The sequence below is a fragment of the Rattus rattus genome, chromosome 3, assembly GCF_011064425.1.
Source record: "Rattus rattus isolate New Zealand chromosome 3, Rrattus_CSIRO_v1, whole genome shotgun sequence".
NCBI lineage: Eukaryota > Metazoa > Chordata > Mammalia > Rodentia > Muridae > Rattus > Rattus rattus.
Window position 1 is genome coordinate 186,832,248 of NC_046156.1, and position 17,154 is coordinate 186,849,401.

General features: G+C 39.3%; 1 protein-coding gene across 4 annotated transcripts in view; it reads left to right on the forward strand.

Annotated features, from left to right (window-relative positions):
* Rab3c (RAB3C, member RAS oncogene family) overlaps window positions 1–17,154 on the forward strand; it is a 209,685-nt gene that overhangs the window by 87,523 nt on the left and 105,008 nt on the right. For all 4 annotated transcript variants that reach the window (XM_032898908.1, XM_032898909.1, XM_032898906.1 and 1 more), the window contains exon 3: window positions 12,031–12,149. In XM_032898908.1, the coding sequence (XP_032754799.1) occupies window positions 12,031–12,149 (119 nt within the window). The remainder of the gene's footprint in view (window positions 1–12,030; window positions 12,150–17,154) is intronic.

The following is a 17,154-nucleotide window of genomic DNA, read 5'->3' on the forward strand; positions in this document are numbered from 1 at the left end:
AAGTAGCAAGGCTTCGAAATTGAAGTACCATGAACAAAAATGAATCCTGTAGCCTTCTATAGCTCTTGTATAGAGAAGAATTCACCTTATTTAGGGAGGAGGTTAAAGAGATGAATAAAATTTTTCATACAGAGCTCTGAAAGATGCTGAGAGTTTTGTAGCAAAAAGAATACAGAGAAAATGTAAAGCAATCTCTCCTGGGTAGGTCTGCTGCTGACCTTCTTTTCTCATTTTATTTTCTTTAAGTCTAGAAAAAGTGAAGCACCAGTAGAATGGCCCTGTCTTCCCCTGAATATTTTGGTTGTCACATTTTCGGAGATCTAAAGGGGGGATGACTTCTTTGTTGTTTTGACCCATCTTTACTCTCTGATTGGGCATCTGCCCCATTTTGGATGAGGAACATCCGCTATATCACTTCACCCCCACTGTTGTGCTACTTATAAATGAATGCAAACCTTAGGAACTGGAGTTGCCAAGTAAGAGAGACCACCGATTAGAAACTGACTGAGACTTCCTTTTACTATATTCCCTATAAAATAAAACAAGTTACAGGGCAATGTCTTATACAGCAATGTACTGCTTTTACAATGATTTAAATCCTTTCTCAATCTTGTATAATTTTTATATCCATCTGATTATTTATGATTTCATACTATATGTTCCATGAAAATGAATTTCAAGGCATTTCTTCAGACAGTTTTGACTCTCGCAGTCCTCTGAGTAGAAATACGTAATAGCTTACCTATGTACATCAAAGGATTGTTGTTTACCACTCTTAGTCTATGAGCAGGTCAAGCAAACTTCATTTATGACAAAAATTATCTTCTCATAACTGGATTTTGTTATAAGAATTATAGGGGCATGTCTGGTGCACTCAGAACTACATTGTTTTGGTTTCTGGTCTAGAATTTTACAGTGTCCGTATTAGCTGGAATCTCCAGATATCTAAAAAGCGTTAACTTCTTTCCACAAACTATTAAAAATGCTGATGACAAACTTGATACCATGAAATCTGGATACTTTTATCAGGATAGGAGGTAAAATCTACTTGAGTTTAATATCCATGTTTTTTGTTTGTTTGTTTTTAAAAGCATGTTTTAGTTGACATTTCAAGTTGTCAGTAAAGCTAATAGAAGTCATCTTTTAAAGTAAAATTAAGGCTCTTACAGCTTGACTTGAACAATAGAGCTTGACAATACCTACTTTTGCATTAGGATGCACAACCTAATTTATCCCAAAGCACTATTATCCCCCAATGTTCTCTGTGTGTTCCCTTCTCTGTCCCTTCTTCCTTTTGGAAAGGAGTCCCGTGATTCCTAAATTAATTAACTTGTATCTGGTTTGGGACAAATTAAATTTTACATGTCTCTGTGGTGATGCATGAAAGGCCATTTTCCTGTCTTTTGACTGCGTTTGGTCCCACTGCTCAATCCACCTCTTCTTGCCATCATACTGTTCTTGGTACCTGTGTAGTGTAGTTAATAATGGGAGTGTAGGGAGAGGGTGCTAGAAAGCAATATTCAGTTACCTTTCAAATGTAAGAGAGGCTTAAAAAAACTCATATGACATTTCTAGGGTAATTTAGGTAACTTGTAGAAATTTAAATAAAAATTGTCAGGTGGCAGCAATAGTGGATGATCTAGAGAAACACATAAAACACCAAATATAGGAGCCTCTTGTGTTTAGGGATAGCTCATGTTGTTCATATTTAATAATAAACATTAATTTTACACTAATTGAGGGAGGAGATCAATCAGTCAGACTGAGTTCCATGATTTGGAGCTTAAGCTTGCTTTGTATAGCTTTGCCTTGAGCATCCAGACCAAATTTATGCCTTTTATTTAGAAAATAATGGCTGATCTTTCTTATTTCCTATAATACTTTATAAGGTAAGAAAAGCAGAGAGAAAGAAAGAAAGAAAGAAAGAAAGAAAGAAAGAAAGGAAGAAAAGAAGGAAGAGAGAAAGAAAGAAAGGGACCAATAACAACAAAGGAAAAACCCACAGTGTTTAAAATAGTTAATGAAAAATAAGTTTCTAATACGATAATTCTATTTCTTTTCCTATGTTATTAATCTCAGAACATCTATGCCTGAAAGTTTGTACCTGTCCCCCAAAATTAAAATCAGTATCCTTTAACCTTGTCCTTGCATAGATGTTTAATAACTAACATAATTATTAATAGTTATCTGCAACATTAACCTTCCAATACTCTATTGTTTTATGAGTCAAGATTATCAATAATTTACATCTTTCAGTCTTACAAGAGATTTCTCTGGTAGAATATGTAACTTTCTTTTTAAACAAGTTATTAGTTCACTAAACGCTGCAGGTTTTAAGTTCAGATTTTCAGACAACGATCTCTGTAATCATTGTCACCACTGGATATCTTGGAAAAGGTTTCAAAGACCTTCCCTGCCCTCTTTGCCTGACTTTTCCCATTGCAATATTTTCCTTTTATTTGTTTGTATATCTTTTCACAAGTGGGTCTTCCACTGGAAAGAGGAACTTTTAGAACATATCAACTTTTATCAAATAGGGCCACCATAACAACACTTTTCATTTTATTTACGGAAAGGAGTGATATTTTAGGAAAATATAGTCATTTATAAAACATCTTTGCTTCCTTATGTCATCTTTCAAAAGGGATGATTGTTAATGATTGATAGCCATATCTTGCAAAACTAATTCCTAAATTAGATTCCACATTAATATTTTTATTATTTTTTGACATGTCTAAGAATTTTAAAAATTCAAACCATGTATGAGATAAAAGATATGAAAAACTAAAGAACATCTGGGAGGCAGCTTGCATGCACCATTTCTCATGAGGGCCTGGGCTAACCGAGTTACTTGTGACATGTTTGGTTGTCATAGCTTTCTATTTCTTTTTTTAAAGATTTATTTATTTATTTTATGTATGAATGCTCTATTTACATGTATACTTGTGTAACAGAAGAGGGCCTCAGATCCCATTACTAATGGTTCTGAGGTACCATGTGGTTGCTGAGAATTGAACTCAGGACCTCTGGAGGGAGCAGCCAGCGCTCTTAACTTCTGAGCCACCGCTCTAACCCATAACTTTCTATTTCAAGAGCTTCATTTGTTAGCTGAAGAAACAAAAATGTGGAGAAGTTGGTTGATTTGCCCAAAGTCACCAGCTCAGACCATGGAGATGAACTATTAGCACACAAGATTCAGTCCTATAGTCCTTTTCATTACCCAGCACTGGTAAAATTGTCAGCCTTGGAAAGGCCAAGGGCACTTGGAGGAAATGCAGATTCCCAGACTTGGTGGCCAAGCCCATTCAAGAAGAATTTCTGAGACTGACCCATCACCCTGTCAAATGCAATTTATAAATAAACTGGTGGGAAGGATTGGACTCCTTCTCATTTCCTGCAAAGCAGAGGTGAGAGGAGATTGAAATTCAGTGATTGATTGCAAAGAAGACCTTTCTCCTGGTCACGTTCTTCATCAGCTTGAAACATCTTTAGGTGTCAAGATCCATCCTTCATCCTTCTATGAAGGATGACGAATTTAAACAAATCCAGCTTTTACACTCTTGCCCATCTGCCTACCTCTCAAACCGAGATAACTCAGCTTGTAACCTGGGGCTTGGAGCAAAGGAAAGAACACGGGGGTCACAGTCTAGCTTTATTTGCACAGAGGGGTCCTTCTGCTGGGGTAACCAGCCTGAGTGGTGCCCAGCTGGAGATGCCTGGGTGTTTCCTGCAGAGGGTCCTTAGGTGTCAGTTACTCTGCTCTGACTCTTTAATCAAGCTATGCAGGCGGCTGGGCCTGTTTACAGAGTAAGAAAACCACATTGTCTGGCAAGCAAGCTCTAAAGAGATGTTTTGCATGGAAACGGCAATTGGAATGATAGAAAGCTAACACCCTTGCTGGCTTCCCAATCCACTAATCATGTTGACAGTAAAACTGAAATGTAAGAAAATGCTTTTCTGGGCTGCTAGATGTTTCCTGAAATGGTTCATGCTGATTTATTCTATTTGCCATGCTGTAATTTTTATGGGGTAATTTTTCACTATGAAAGCCTTTTAAAATACCTAAACTTTTGCTTATACATATGCCTTTTTCCCCCCATAAAAATACCTTCATATGTCCCGGATAACCTTTCTTTTTTATTTGAAATGCCAAGGTGTTCTGGTGCATGTGTTTAATATTAGGAGTAGGGAGGCAGAAACAGGTGAATCTCTGAGTTCAAGGCCATCCTGGTCTACAGAAGGAGTTTAGGCAGCAATCCAGGCTAACTCTAGATGTTTTCCATATAACCAAAGTGTGGAGGCAGAAGTCAGGGTTCGTCATCAAACTGTGCCACCTTGAAGTCTCATTTGGAATTTATCTGAAGCGACCACGGGTCTCTTCATTCCTTGTAAAGTTTGCTATTATTATGTTCTCTCATATGGAACTTCGAAGTCATAACGGTCCCTTGGGAGCCTGGCCCAGCCTGCCTGAGCCATGCTCGGTCTACATGCTGCTCTTGCATATGTCCTTAGGACTCAAAAACTTAAAAGAGAGTCCTGAACTATTTAAAACTGCCTTTGGTGTTTATACCTTTTAATTTGGATATCATATAATCTCGATATATTTTTTGAATAATATAAGTTGAAAGACTCTTAAAAGAAATAAGGAGTTGAAGCCACTCATGAAAGATAATTGCACATCACGCTCTTTTACATACATGTGTGTGTGTCTATTCATGTCCGCATGCACACATATGTGCATGGATATACATATGTGATTGGTGGCATCATCAAGTGCTCAGCCCTTTATGTACCAAGGCAGGCCTCTCACCGGAACACATAGCTAACCAATTTTGCAAGCCAGGGTAGTTCACTTGATCAATGTTTCCATGATTTCGCTTCCAGAGTGTTGGGATCACAGGCAGGACACCAAGACTATCGACCTTTCAAGTAGATGATAAGAACCTAAACCAAGTTCTCACATTACCCGCTGAGTCATTTTCCCAGACCTATATCCTTGTTAGTATTTATGCAACTAGTGTTTTGTCAACTTGACCCAAGATAGAGTATTTGGAAAAGAGGGACTTTCAGTTGAGAAAATGGATCCATGAGATCTACCTATAAGCAAGTCTGTAGTGCATTTTCTGAATAATAACTGATGGACATGGAAGGGTCCTGGATACACGGGATAGTGCCACAACTGGCCAGGTGGTCCTGGGTGGCACAAGAAAGCAGGCTGAACAAATCAAATGGAGCAAGCCAGGAAGCAGCATTCTTTGTAGCCTCTGCTTCAGTTCCTGCCTTGAGTTCCTGCCCTGATATCCCTCAGCAATGAAGGATAGCCTCAGAGTTGGAAGGTGAAATAAACCCTTTCCTTTCTAAGTTGTTTCCGGTCATGGTGTTCTAGCCTAGCCGTAGAAACGTTAACTAAGACAGCAGTAATATTATCTCTGAATCGTGCTAAGAATTTCTCCTCAGCAGCTGCTTCTCAGACTGCTCTTTTTCCTGGCTTTCTAGTGTGCCTCCCAGATGATCCTGTTAACCTCTTGTTACTCACATCTGCCTCACGGCCAGCTTCCTGCTGTGCGCTCCCTCCTCCTGTGTGCTGTATATAATGAGATGCTGTAGAGGCTTCTGCTCCTCCAGCATTTGATTTCTCCATGCTCATCCCCCAGCGTCTCTCTTTATACTTCAGAGACTCCATCGTTCCAACATAGCTTATTTTTAAGTTTTTCTTGTCAGACAAAGTGGTTTGACATATGGAAATTCTACTTTAATCTTGAACTCATTTAACCTATCAGGTTTTTCGTTTCATTAAAGCTCATAGTAGTCACTGAAATAAAATTGAGCAGAAATCCTTAGAGAAATCAATGAACAGTACCAGCCGATCATCATGGAAGGAGTTTAAGTGTACACTTCATCTCTGAACGCTGTTCTCTTTTTATGACAGTGCAGATGGGAAGAGAAGAGAAGGCATGTAGATGCTGGATGTTCTTGAAGGACAAATCACTTTCTTTTCTCTCCTCCTCTAGGGAAGGGATGAGTAAGGAATAGTGTTCTATTGATGCATCCAGTTTCATTTCCTGGTGAGCTCTGGCTACCTGGCTTCATATTTTTGCTCTTATTAATATGACTGCTAATAATTATACTCTATCATCTATACTTTACAGAGAATTGTTATTTAATGCTTATGATTATACTCAGAATACAGTAGGGATATTTTCACATCAAGAAACCTGTTTTTTTTTGGGGGGGGTGTTAAAGGACATTTATAAAGCTACCTTGCTTGTCTTCCAAAAACTATGGAAGGATCCCAGTTATTCTGATTACCAAGCCGGGCTTTTTCCAGCTGCTGTTGCTACTGGGCCTGGAGTATTCCCATTTATTGAGCACTTGATGCTCTCAAGAATCCTTTATGTTAATATATGCTTTTCAATTATCCCAACAACCTTGATAAGGTAAACAGCATCATTAATTCATCTGGAAAGTGAGAACTCAAAGGGATTTAACTACCTGAGATCATGTAGCTGGTATCAGGTCATGAATTGAATTTTTTTTCTTCCATTCCAGATTATGAAGTCTACTCTAGCAAAACAGGAATTCGTCCTCCATATCTTTCCCTTGTTCATATAATGATCATAGAGTAAGAGTGGGTTTGGGTTTAAATGGCCCATTCTCAGAAGCTGTTGTCAGGCAAAGTCTTGCACTCTTCTAACACTGTTTGAGCTCCTTTAGGTTAAAGTTTAGGGAGAACGTGAGAAGGAAATACACAAATGATAAACATCCATCAGTGTGCTCACTCCCTGATCTATTGTCATTGTGAGTCACCATATGGCATAATGTTCTACCCAACTGCCCATGCCATTCCTGGGCCATGATCTGGATAGAGCTCATAGGTTTCTGTCTTTTCTTACTTTTAAAACAAGATTAGGCAGAGAGAAATACATGTTTGAGGTAATGATACATGCAGACACATGTTATTACAGGTGTGTCCCATAGGCTCTATAACATCACAGGTGACTCTAAGGTCATATGGACTGAGTGACATGATGTGTCCGTATAGGTTCATTGATTGTAATGAATGTGCTATTGCGGATGGAGGGGGGTTTTCATAGTGGGGGCTGCTGGGCATGTGTGGGAAAGGAGGTATTCTGAGTCTGTATACCTTTTGCTCAATGTTGTTGAGAGCCTCAAACTTCTATTAAAGTAAAAAATGACATCCATTTGAAATAAAAAACTCAGGATGTTGAATTTATTTGAAATCACCCTTTTATACCCAGTTTGGCATTCATATTCATGTCTGATCATCTAGTCATAAAATAAACAAGATTCCCCGACAGCTAGTAAAATAAGAAGGGTTTGTGAAGCCATTCATACTTTCTGTTCCTCCTTTCCCTGTGAAGGACTAAAGGAGTAATGGGAGATGAGAATAGCCCATCCACCTAGGCAAACATGGAGTTTTAGTTCTCTCTTGGCTTCTTTGTGGCACAATGCTAGTTTTCAGTGAAATATCACACAGGGCTCTCCCTGAACAGTGCCAAGGACTGGAATTTTAACCTTATTTACTTCCCTTTCCTTCACTATAACACCTTATATTTCTCAACATTCTTCCAGGAGACAAGCTTTCTGGAGGTAGGTTAATTGCAATGTGTCTCAGTACAGCTCCTTGCTGTGGTATTTATTGGTTCTGTGGAAACCTGTGGAACATATCCATAAGCTATCCTGTAGAGATTTCTTTCTTCTGTCTCCCATTCTTCACATGGGCTATCCTCCAGGTAACAATTATTCCTAGTCAATGCATCGCAACAGCCCCATTGCTTCAGTAGGTACCATCCGTCCGACCAGGCTCTTGGCTTCTGTAAATGAAAGCCCCCATCCTTGGTGAGGAGTCACTTTGCATTTTAGTGGTCAAGTTAAGGTAAAAGTGTCACAGAAAAGCTGGTTACTCTAAAAGCGTTGAGCATTTGATCTGGTGCTAACTGTTTGTGCTGTGTTTTGTGAAGGAGAATCCGCTACCTTGACTGAAAGCTCAAAATTGCCTGTATTTATATATCTATGCCTCGGGATTTCAAAAAAAAATGAATATAATCAAATTGCCACTGGGAAGAAGTATGTTAAAAAAAAGATTAATTAGAAAGAAAGTAAACCCAGAGTCTCCCTGTCTTTGTGTTAAAATGATCATAGAAAAATAAGACATAAGTGAAATCGTTAGATGGAATGAGGAAAAATGTTCTATATAGTTTGAGTTGTGAATTTTATTAAAATCATAGAGTTTGTACGAGTATTTAAGTCATGTTTACTAAAGAAAAAAATACTGTTTCCAAGCTCCATAAGCAGAAATGTGCAATAGGGAGCTATGTCAGGGTATTACTGACAGCAAAGTCAGCGACCCCCTGTAAAAGAGCTATATATGGCTCTTCCTCGCTGCTGGGAAAGATGAGTTGCCGTGGCAACACTGCGATGAAATAATAGGTCAAGTTTTATCCTTCTGCCCCAGGCTGAATTTATTAGGCCTTACTTTGAAGCGGATGCCATTGTAAAATGTAGGTTTTGGTATTTCAGAGTTAAACATTATAGCAAGCTAAATCTGATTAATAAGATCCCCCCGTAGTAGGTTAAGAGAACACTTAGATTGATTAAATATGTGTTTAGAGGCTAGTTTATTACTGTTCCTTTCAAACGTGCGGGTTCTTTTTACAGATGTGCATATAACAAATGGATTCACACTGATTGTTTGCACAAGGTCAGTAAGGGGAAGTGGTTTGTAAATTTTCTTTTAACGGATGACTAACTGTGATAAAGGAAAAGTTCATATTTCATTCCCCAAATAAGTATGCAGCAAGAAAGCATAAAATATTTAACACTCCTAATATTGTTTGCTATTTTCATAAGATTAAATCGAATGCTTCTTCATGCCTATTTGTAGGAATGAAAAATTAAGTACAACTTGGGGACAGTAGCATAGTATAAAGTAAGATGTGTAATCATTATTTTGCTATTTCAGGAAGCTGTGTCCCTCAATGTCCACAGCAATGACACTGTCTATTTTTAAACAGTGTCTCAATCGTTTAGGAATAAATTGCCAATGTGAAGAAACACATAATTTTTGTCACATCAAGTAACATAGTTCCATTTTCTAATAGGACATAATTACTAGAATAGGTAGGTAGGTAGATAGGTATGTAGTTCATTTTTTGTCAAGAGCAGGACATATCAAATCATCTCTTCAAATGAATTAAAATGTTACTGTATTTTAGCATCATATTTTGCTGATGTCACAGGGAGACCGTTTAGACTTCTCTCTAAGACTACCTTTAATTGTCTTTAATTCTTTTCTGCAGTAACTTAAAGGTTGTGTAGGTGAGTGTGAAATTTATACTGCCTTCACACTGCTCACAAAGATGGGAAATCGGGATCCGTGGCTGCATTCATTTCCCAGTGCAGCCTACTGACCGCGTCACAAATGGAGTGGGCTAACAGCTCACACTTCTAGAGGCTCCAAATCTGACTTTTCAGTGCGGGCAGGGCCTTGGTCTCTGCAACCTAGGAGAGACAATCTTTCCTGACAGTCCTGTGGTCTCTAGAGAGTCCCTTCAATTCTTGACATACCTCTCCTCCATATGCACTGTAGCAATCCCATGCTAAGCCCTCATAGTTTTCCTGTTTATGTGTACTGTGTCTTGACTCTCATTTTGTTTAAATACCTTTTAATTATTTTAACTACATATGTGTGCACATGTGAGTGTGTTTGTATGCAGGGGGATTCATGCACAAACAAATCCAAGTGCCTGCAGAGGTCAGAGCTATCATATCCCCCTGGAACTGGAGTTCTAGGCATTTTTGAGCTGGGCAAAATGAGTTTGAGGAACCAAACAGGTTCTCTGCAAGAACAGTATAACCATGTAAGCAAATGAGCCGTCTCTCCAGCTCCTGTGTAGTCTCATTTGATGAAGACGTTAGTCACAGGAGTAAAGGCTACCTAATCTTTTATGACATTACATATGTTTGACTGAATTTGCAAAGACCGTTTTCTCACAGTGCCTGGGATGAAAACTTCATGGTGGTACATCCATAAGTCATTGAATCAAATTTCTCAGTAAACTGTCTCCGTCACAATTTTAAATCCTGTGATGCCTGGCTCTTTGCAAATAGTTTCACAATTTTGATCTTTCTGATTTCTGAAACAATGGTGCTCTGCTTAATAAAATTCTTTTAATGGGTAAAATTTTGTAAGTTTCCTAATTGTGCTTCTTACTACACTTGCTTACTTTGGTACGACTTATTGCTCTCTGAATGCTTTAGTGATAAATACTTTCAATTGGATAGTGTTTCTGGATTCCATCACAATGATGTTGGCGAGCTGGCCCCTTGCTGTGACTTACTTCCTATCTGAAAGCTTCTTTCTTCTTTTTTCTTGAAAGCTGCTTCTCTGTCTGTCCCTTTCTCTGATTTTGATATGTAATGGTGACTAGCATTGGTTTCTAGCATCTTCCTATAGCATTTCAATTACAGTATAATGGAATCATGAGTTTTGCTCTCTCTCAATGATTAAAAATCATACCACAATGTGAAATTGATGCATTTTAGGATACTATAGTAAGTGGCTTTACCATCACAATAAAATTAACATCCTGTGAAAAGGGGACACCATCACCAGAAAAGGCAGGGGAGTTAAACCCACAGGTTTTGAACATAGTTATCAGCTGGTTGTGCTAGAAACATGGTTGTCAGGTATCTAGATCACCTTTCTCAGTATCTCCAGTATTTCTAAGTTTCCCTCTATGACAAATGAGAGAAGAACTGTGTGCTGTGCAGAGAAAAGAGCGGGCATGGCATTCTCGGCCTATACCAATGGTATTCAATTCTAGACCGAGAAAGAAAAGAAAGCTGTTTAAAGGTACTGGACAGTGGACGGGAGTTGAGGGTGAGCAGCATTCATAGACAGTATGTTCTGAACAAGATGGAGTCAGGAAAGGGGGGAAAGGGTTTTAAATAATCTAATTAGTAACAAGAGGGTCTGCTCCCCTTGTGGACACATCATTCTGTCATCTCCTTGACTGTCCCTTGCTGTTTTAAGCATGCAACCTGTAGTGGCAGAAGAACATAGAACACAGCCTTCAAAGAGAGTGGTAAAGGGGAAAGCCAAAGTGTGTGTGTATTAGAAATGATATTTTCAATCCTGAGAGAATGGAAGAGGGTGCATAGGTTGAACCACAGAACCAGTTCTTCACATTTATAATAGCTGAGTTCTTTAGATGATTTGTGTGTCGTGGAGTTCTGATTTCAGTGCCACATGTCATGGCCTTTGCAGACAGGACTCCCTGCATTTATTTTTGTGTCATCTATAATCTTAGGTTAGCTCTGACATCACAGAAGCAATACCTTTTTAGCTCTTGTTTTTATCCTGTGCTGTATGAGAAGCTCTGGAACCCCAACACCTTGGCTCAGCTTTAGAAGGGTTCGATTTCCAAAGTTAGATACTGGTCCATAATCCCCAAACACATAGTAGAGGAGCAGGAACTCAAGGGCACATTTGCTCATCGAACTCATGCATTGAAGAAGGCACTTTATTGTCATCTTCCAGCGGATTAAGGTGACACTGAACTGTAACCTCCTTTAAGGTAATAACATATTCCTTTTGTCCTTACACCAGCTGGTATTCATGGACAGACAAGAAAGGCATAGCAAGGGAGCCAATGTATCCCTCTAGCTTTGAAGTACATCAAGAGCCACCAATTTCAGGTTATATAATCTTTTCTTTTCTTTAGCTTTATGCTGGTTGGTATTTATTCATGACAAAAGGAAGGAAGGAAGGAAGGAAGGAAGGAAGGAAGGAAGGAAGGAAGGAAGGAAGGAAGGAAGGAAGGAATTTCTCAGAGTACTGCATGCAGAGCTGACATGTGAGTATTGGTAGGAAAAAAGGAAAACCAGCTAGGAAGGAAAGACCGTGCACACCCTTTTCTATGCTGTTGTGACAGCTCTGGAGATTATCAATCTCTTCCTCAAAGTTTTTGCCTCATTTATGAGATGGTATCATTGTTTTGTTTTTAGGACACAGCAGGCCAGGAAAGATACAGGACCATCACCACAGCCTATTACCGAGGGGCCATGGGCTTCATTTTAATGTATGACATCACAAATGAAGAATCCTTCAACGCTGTACAAGATTGGTAAGTTAGGGCAAACACTGCCATGATAAGTGGTGATGATTTTCCTTTTGACAACCTATTCTTCCCAAAGCAGTGACCGTGGAACAGTGTCTGATATATGTTTATCATGAACTACAATCCCACTTGCGCTCTGAGGCAAGGAAAAGCTAATTCTGCTCAGAACCATTGCCAGGGTGTTGACAAGAAGTCCCACTGGTGAATTTCCTTCAATTTGTTTATTTTAGTGCTATGCACCTCTTGAGTCTTGCTTCTATAGAGTTGAGTGTGCTGCTATGGACTTAGTAAAAATGTAAATGATTTGGGAGTTTATCAATCTAATGTAGGGATCTGGAAAATAAAATGGGTGCACCAAGCTTGGCTCACATGTTCATTAAATAAACTTTATTGGAGCACAGCTGGGGTCCTTTTGTTTAACATCTGTGATGCTTTTACAACCACAAAAACAGAGGTAAGTAGCCGTCAGGAACCCGTGGCCTACAGAACCTAAAAACATTTGTCTCTGACATTTGTATGAAATTTTTGTTTATTCCCTCTCTAGCTACAGTTTGTTAAATAGATTATTCAAACTATAACATTTGAAAGGACTTGGTACAAAAGCAGGGTTATAGGCAAAACCTTTGTGACTCACTCTGTGAAACCCTGTGAAAATACTTGTATTCATGATGGCGTGACATACAGTAGGGGCTTTCTGCTCTAAGTCCCTTTCCCTAGTTTCCCAGAAGAGTAAGAATCGAGAACATGGTCGTGAATTCCAGCACAGGACTGAAAAGAAGAGGGGTGTTGTAGAAAGTTCTAGAATGAGCCTCCCACTGGTAGTGACCAGGGATGGCTGAGTAGTTAACACATTTAAATAGTCAAAGCACTTCTCCTATATAAAATATCATACAAGCACTGTACTGCAATACTAAACAAGATTTATTTTCTACGCTAGTATTCTCCACTGATTCTATAAGCATCTGAGTTCAGAAACTTGAATTTGCTCTGGGTTGTTTTTTTTGAAAATGTTTATTGTTCTTCTGGGAAGACATCTACATCTGTCACATACATCTTCATACACACATGCATGTGTACAATACAAATATGCATACCTGTATGTATACATATACATACTCACATACACATGCATGAGTACACAAACATATACATATGCACATATCCATGCACACATACACTCTTCCTAAGTATGAGGTAATACTATTGACAACAGTAACTCAAAAGAGAAAGGGTTATAAATTGCTAAAAGTCAATTTTAGAACCTGTATGAAAAGTAGTTTTCATTCACCGAGAGAGGTAGAATAAGGCTTACAAAACCTCTTTATAGTGCATTGGCTATTATAAAAACAAAAATTCAAAGTAGCCCATAAATTCACAGTAGGCCCAACTAAATACCAGTAAAATGGAACAGGATAGAAAATCCAGAGACAGACACATCTGTATGTGGATTTGGTTTCTAATAAAAGCAGCATTGATATTGGTGTCCCCAGAGGACTAATTAGTTAACAGTCACATGGTATTTGCCTAATTGCCATTCATGATTGTGGTTCATCCATTGTCCTACGAAACAGTGACTTCAATATTAACCACTCTACTAGAAATGCTGGAACCCGTGCAAGGACTCAGAAAGGGCTCAGACTTGAGTTTTCATACATTAGTGTTCTGGTGCTGTTTGTACATAGCTCCTCTTCCACAGCTGTTTCAGTGAGATTTATTTCACCACTGAGAGAGCATACAGTGATATATGGAGCTCATTAAAAGAAATGCTAGCAGTGGCACCAGGAGCCATACAGTCAACATTGCTGGCTCTGCTATCAAGGTCACACAGCCTCTGCCTGCCTGAGCATCCCTCTGTGGTCCAGTCAGTTGAGCTCCACCACACTGAGGCTTCTGCTACCTCACGTATAAGCAGACCCATCTGCTTCACCTCTGCCTGCCTCCATCTTAGATTCTCTAGACAACTCCATCCCTCCATCCTTCTGAGGCTCTATTCCCAGTCTTCGGAATGGCCCATTTTCCAAATTATTCTTCTCTCTCTGATCTCTCTTCTTACTCCACCTAGGTACCAGTGACGTTTTCCTGTGTCCTGTCCTCGATCAACTTATTCACTTCTACTGATTCATTTATCACTTAAATCAGATGGCTCCCAAATCTGAACCCCAGACCTTGTTTGTAAATGTCCACCACATTATCAGATACTCAAAATATTTATCCTACCCAGATCCCCTCCCAGTACCTAGAAGCACCTGAGACTGCTTGACTTTCCTGATAGAATTATTGCTCTTTGCAATAGACTGCATCATTCAGGGTTGGCCATGAATCCAGCTCTGGCTTTCACCATCTGAATCATGACCAGCGCATGCGCATTCACGTATTTAACGCACATATTCTTTGACATGTCTGCTGCCTTTCCCTTCCTTCTTTGTCCACCTTTGTTTAGCTTCTGATTGTTGTGTTTTGTTCCTACCCTAGTTGGAGCCTTCTGATTTTCTTCATTTCAATGTCTTTCTTTCTCAATCCATTCTACCACTTGGCTGCTTGGATGGTCTTTAAATTTTCAGAAGACCCTTGTCCTAGAGACCCCTGTTCACCTCGCCTTCTGAGATGGAACTTTCCCAGCCTGCCTCTTAGATACACTGCATCATGATATTGCCATAACTCAGTAACACCGTTTCTCTGTCTTCTAGAGGAAAGCTGAAACCACTGGTTCTGGAACCTAGCCCAAACATTCCAAACTCTTGCTTTCACATATATTTTTTCCTGTAGTTCTCGGTTCCATCTGTCTCTGGGCATCTAGATTTCTCCAAAGCTGAATGGTAAGAAAGTTCATCTGGAAAACCACTGCTATTCACTTGTCTTTCAACCACAGTTATGTAACTATTAGTTTGTTGGGGATTCTGATTAGTATTCTTTGAGCCAGCAATTCCTGAGTGTCTATCCTGGTACTGAAGGCCACACATGCATGTGCCAACATTTTCTATTTAGTGGATCTGCCATCGCCCGTTAAATGAGTCAGGTCTAACATCTAAGTCATTTGCTTTTGTACCACAAGGCCCAATATTCTGACTTTCTGAATACCTCGCAAATACATCCCTCTTCTTTCTCTCTACTCTCATTGACTTCATTCAAATCAATCTTTGGGGACTTTCTATCTTTTCTCTGTCTCTCTTATTTTAAAATTATACTTTCAGTAAGTTCATATACCATGTGGCAACAATTATGGAAGTAAATCACGATGAAAGTTTGACAAATATTATAGTCCAGAACCTATTAAACCAAATCACCCATGAGAAATATGAATATAGCTGTTTTCAAATTTCCACAAGTGACTCTGGAATCCATCTCTCTCTGAGACCATTGATTTTTAATGAAATCCAAAGTCTACCCCTCTGGCAACATCTCCCATCATGCTTCTCCATATATTTTATTCTTCCCCATGAGAGATCTTTACAGGGTTCATCAAAGTTTGATCCTTTTACCATGTCTCTGGTCTTCTGCCCAGAATATCTTCACTCAAAGCAGTCTGAATGTTTCTGTGTCTTTTCAGCCTTCTAAGCCAATTTGGCACTTCTCTACAGCTTTGTAATACATCTCTACCCACTTCCGGTCCCATCTCTGCTCATGGTGGTCAGTGTTACTGTCACCCTCATATCTGTGGCCATGTCCTCAGTACCAGATACAGTATAATGTTTTTCTAACATGTAAATTGTGGCAAAATCTGTATATCAAAAGTTCACCATCTTAATTATTTTGCAGCGAACAGTTCAGTTGCATTAAATCATCCACAAAATTCTACCCAAGATTTCAAAGTCACAATTACAATGTCAGGAAGTAAATAGTGTTTTATAAGCGCTGGAGCAACTGACAGTATGGAGAGATAAGTGTTAGCTTCTCAGTTGAAATGAGTTTTGGAGATGTAGGGCCTCTCTTTAATTTGGCAGGTTCCCCAGTTTCATGGCATTAACACAGGACAAAACTCACTCTGAGCTCAAATATTAAATTACCTAGCATTTACACAGCTTTGAAAATGGCATGATAAACTGAACACAAAAGATGCTTGCGATATAGTTAATAAAATGGGTCAAAAGAATAATTCTTAGAATTGGGAGATAATGTGTGTTTAAAATGTACCATAGACATGCACACACGCACAGGCACACGCACAGGCACAGGCACACAGACAGCAGCAGCCAAGAGAAAAGACCCTTTGCCAGCTGGGAGTGCTGTGTGAGCGCACAGTTCAAGGATTGCTTTGATTCCCAGGAGAGAGTGTGTCAGGTCCTCCCCCTTGGAGCTCCTCCAGTGCTTTGGAGTTCTTTCTCATTGTCTTTAATAAATCCACATTCACTTTGAAAATAAAGATTTCCAAAAAGCTAAAAAAAAAAAAATGTACCATAGACCCTAGGAAGAAGATCCTGTGTCCTAATGCCTTGCTAGTGTAGGGGAGTTGGAATTCAACAGAAGTAGGAGAGAGCTGTTCAGTCACACTGCAAGAGTGAAGACTTTTTGGTAAAAATGTGTGCAATGTAGTCAAAACACTGACAGGTACCTGGATCCCCTCACTCATACCTGCAGTTCGTTAAGTTGTAGAGACAAAAGCATACAGTGCATTGTGGGACTACTAGATTTTAGAGATTGAGTTCTACTTTTATTCTCTCACTTAAAGTCAACAAGTGATATGTTAAATTAAGAGTACCCAGCAGGTTAAATAGTTACAGAAAAGAAAGGGCCCCACTGAAAGTCCCCCTTACCCTTAGGAGAGTTTTTCAGATGTCTTGTGCTCAAAGCATCTCTGAGTCTCAGTTGGTTCTTGACCCCCCCAGACCTACCTGTACATAAGCTCCCAGACTCTTACAGAATTCTACCACTGTAGCTCTTAGTACCGACACATATCACTGTGCATTTCAGTTTGACTTCCCATCTTCCCATTCACAGTGCGACATGGACCACCGGCTGCTGTACTTCCTCTTAGAAAAATGCCTTTGCTTTCAACTCCCACCCTCGTCTTATT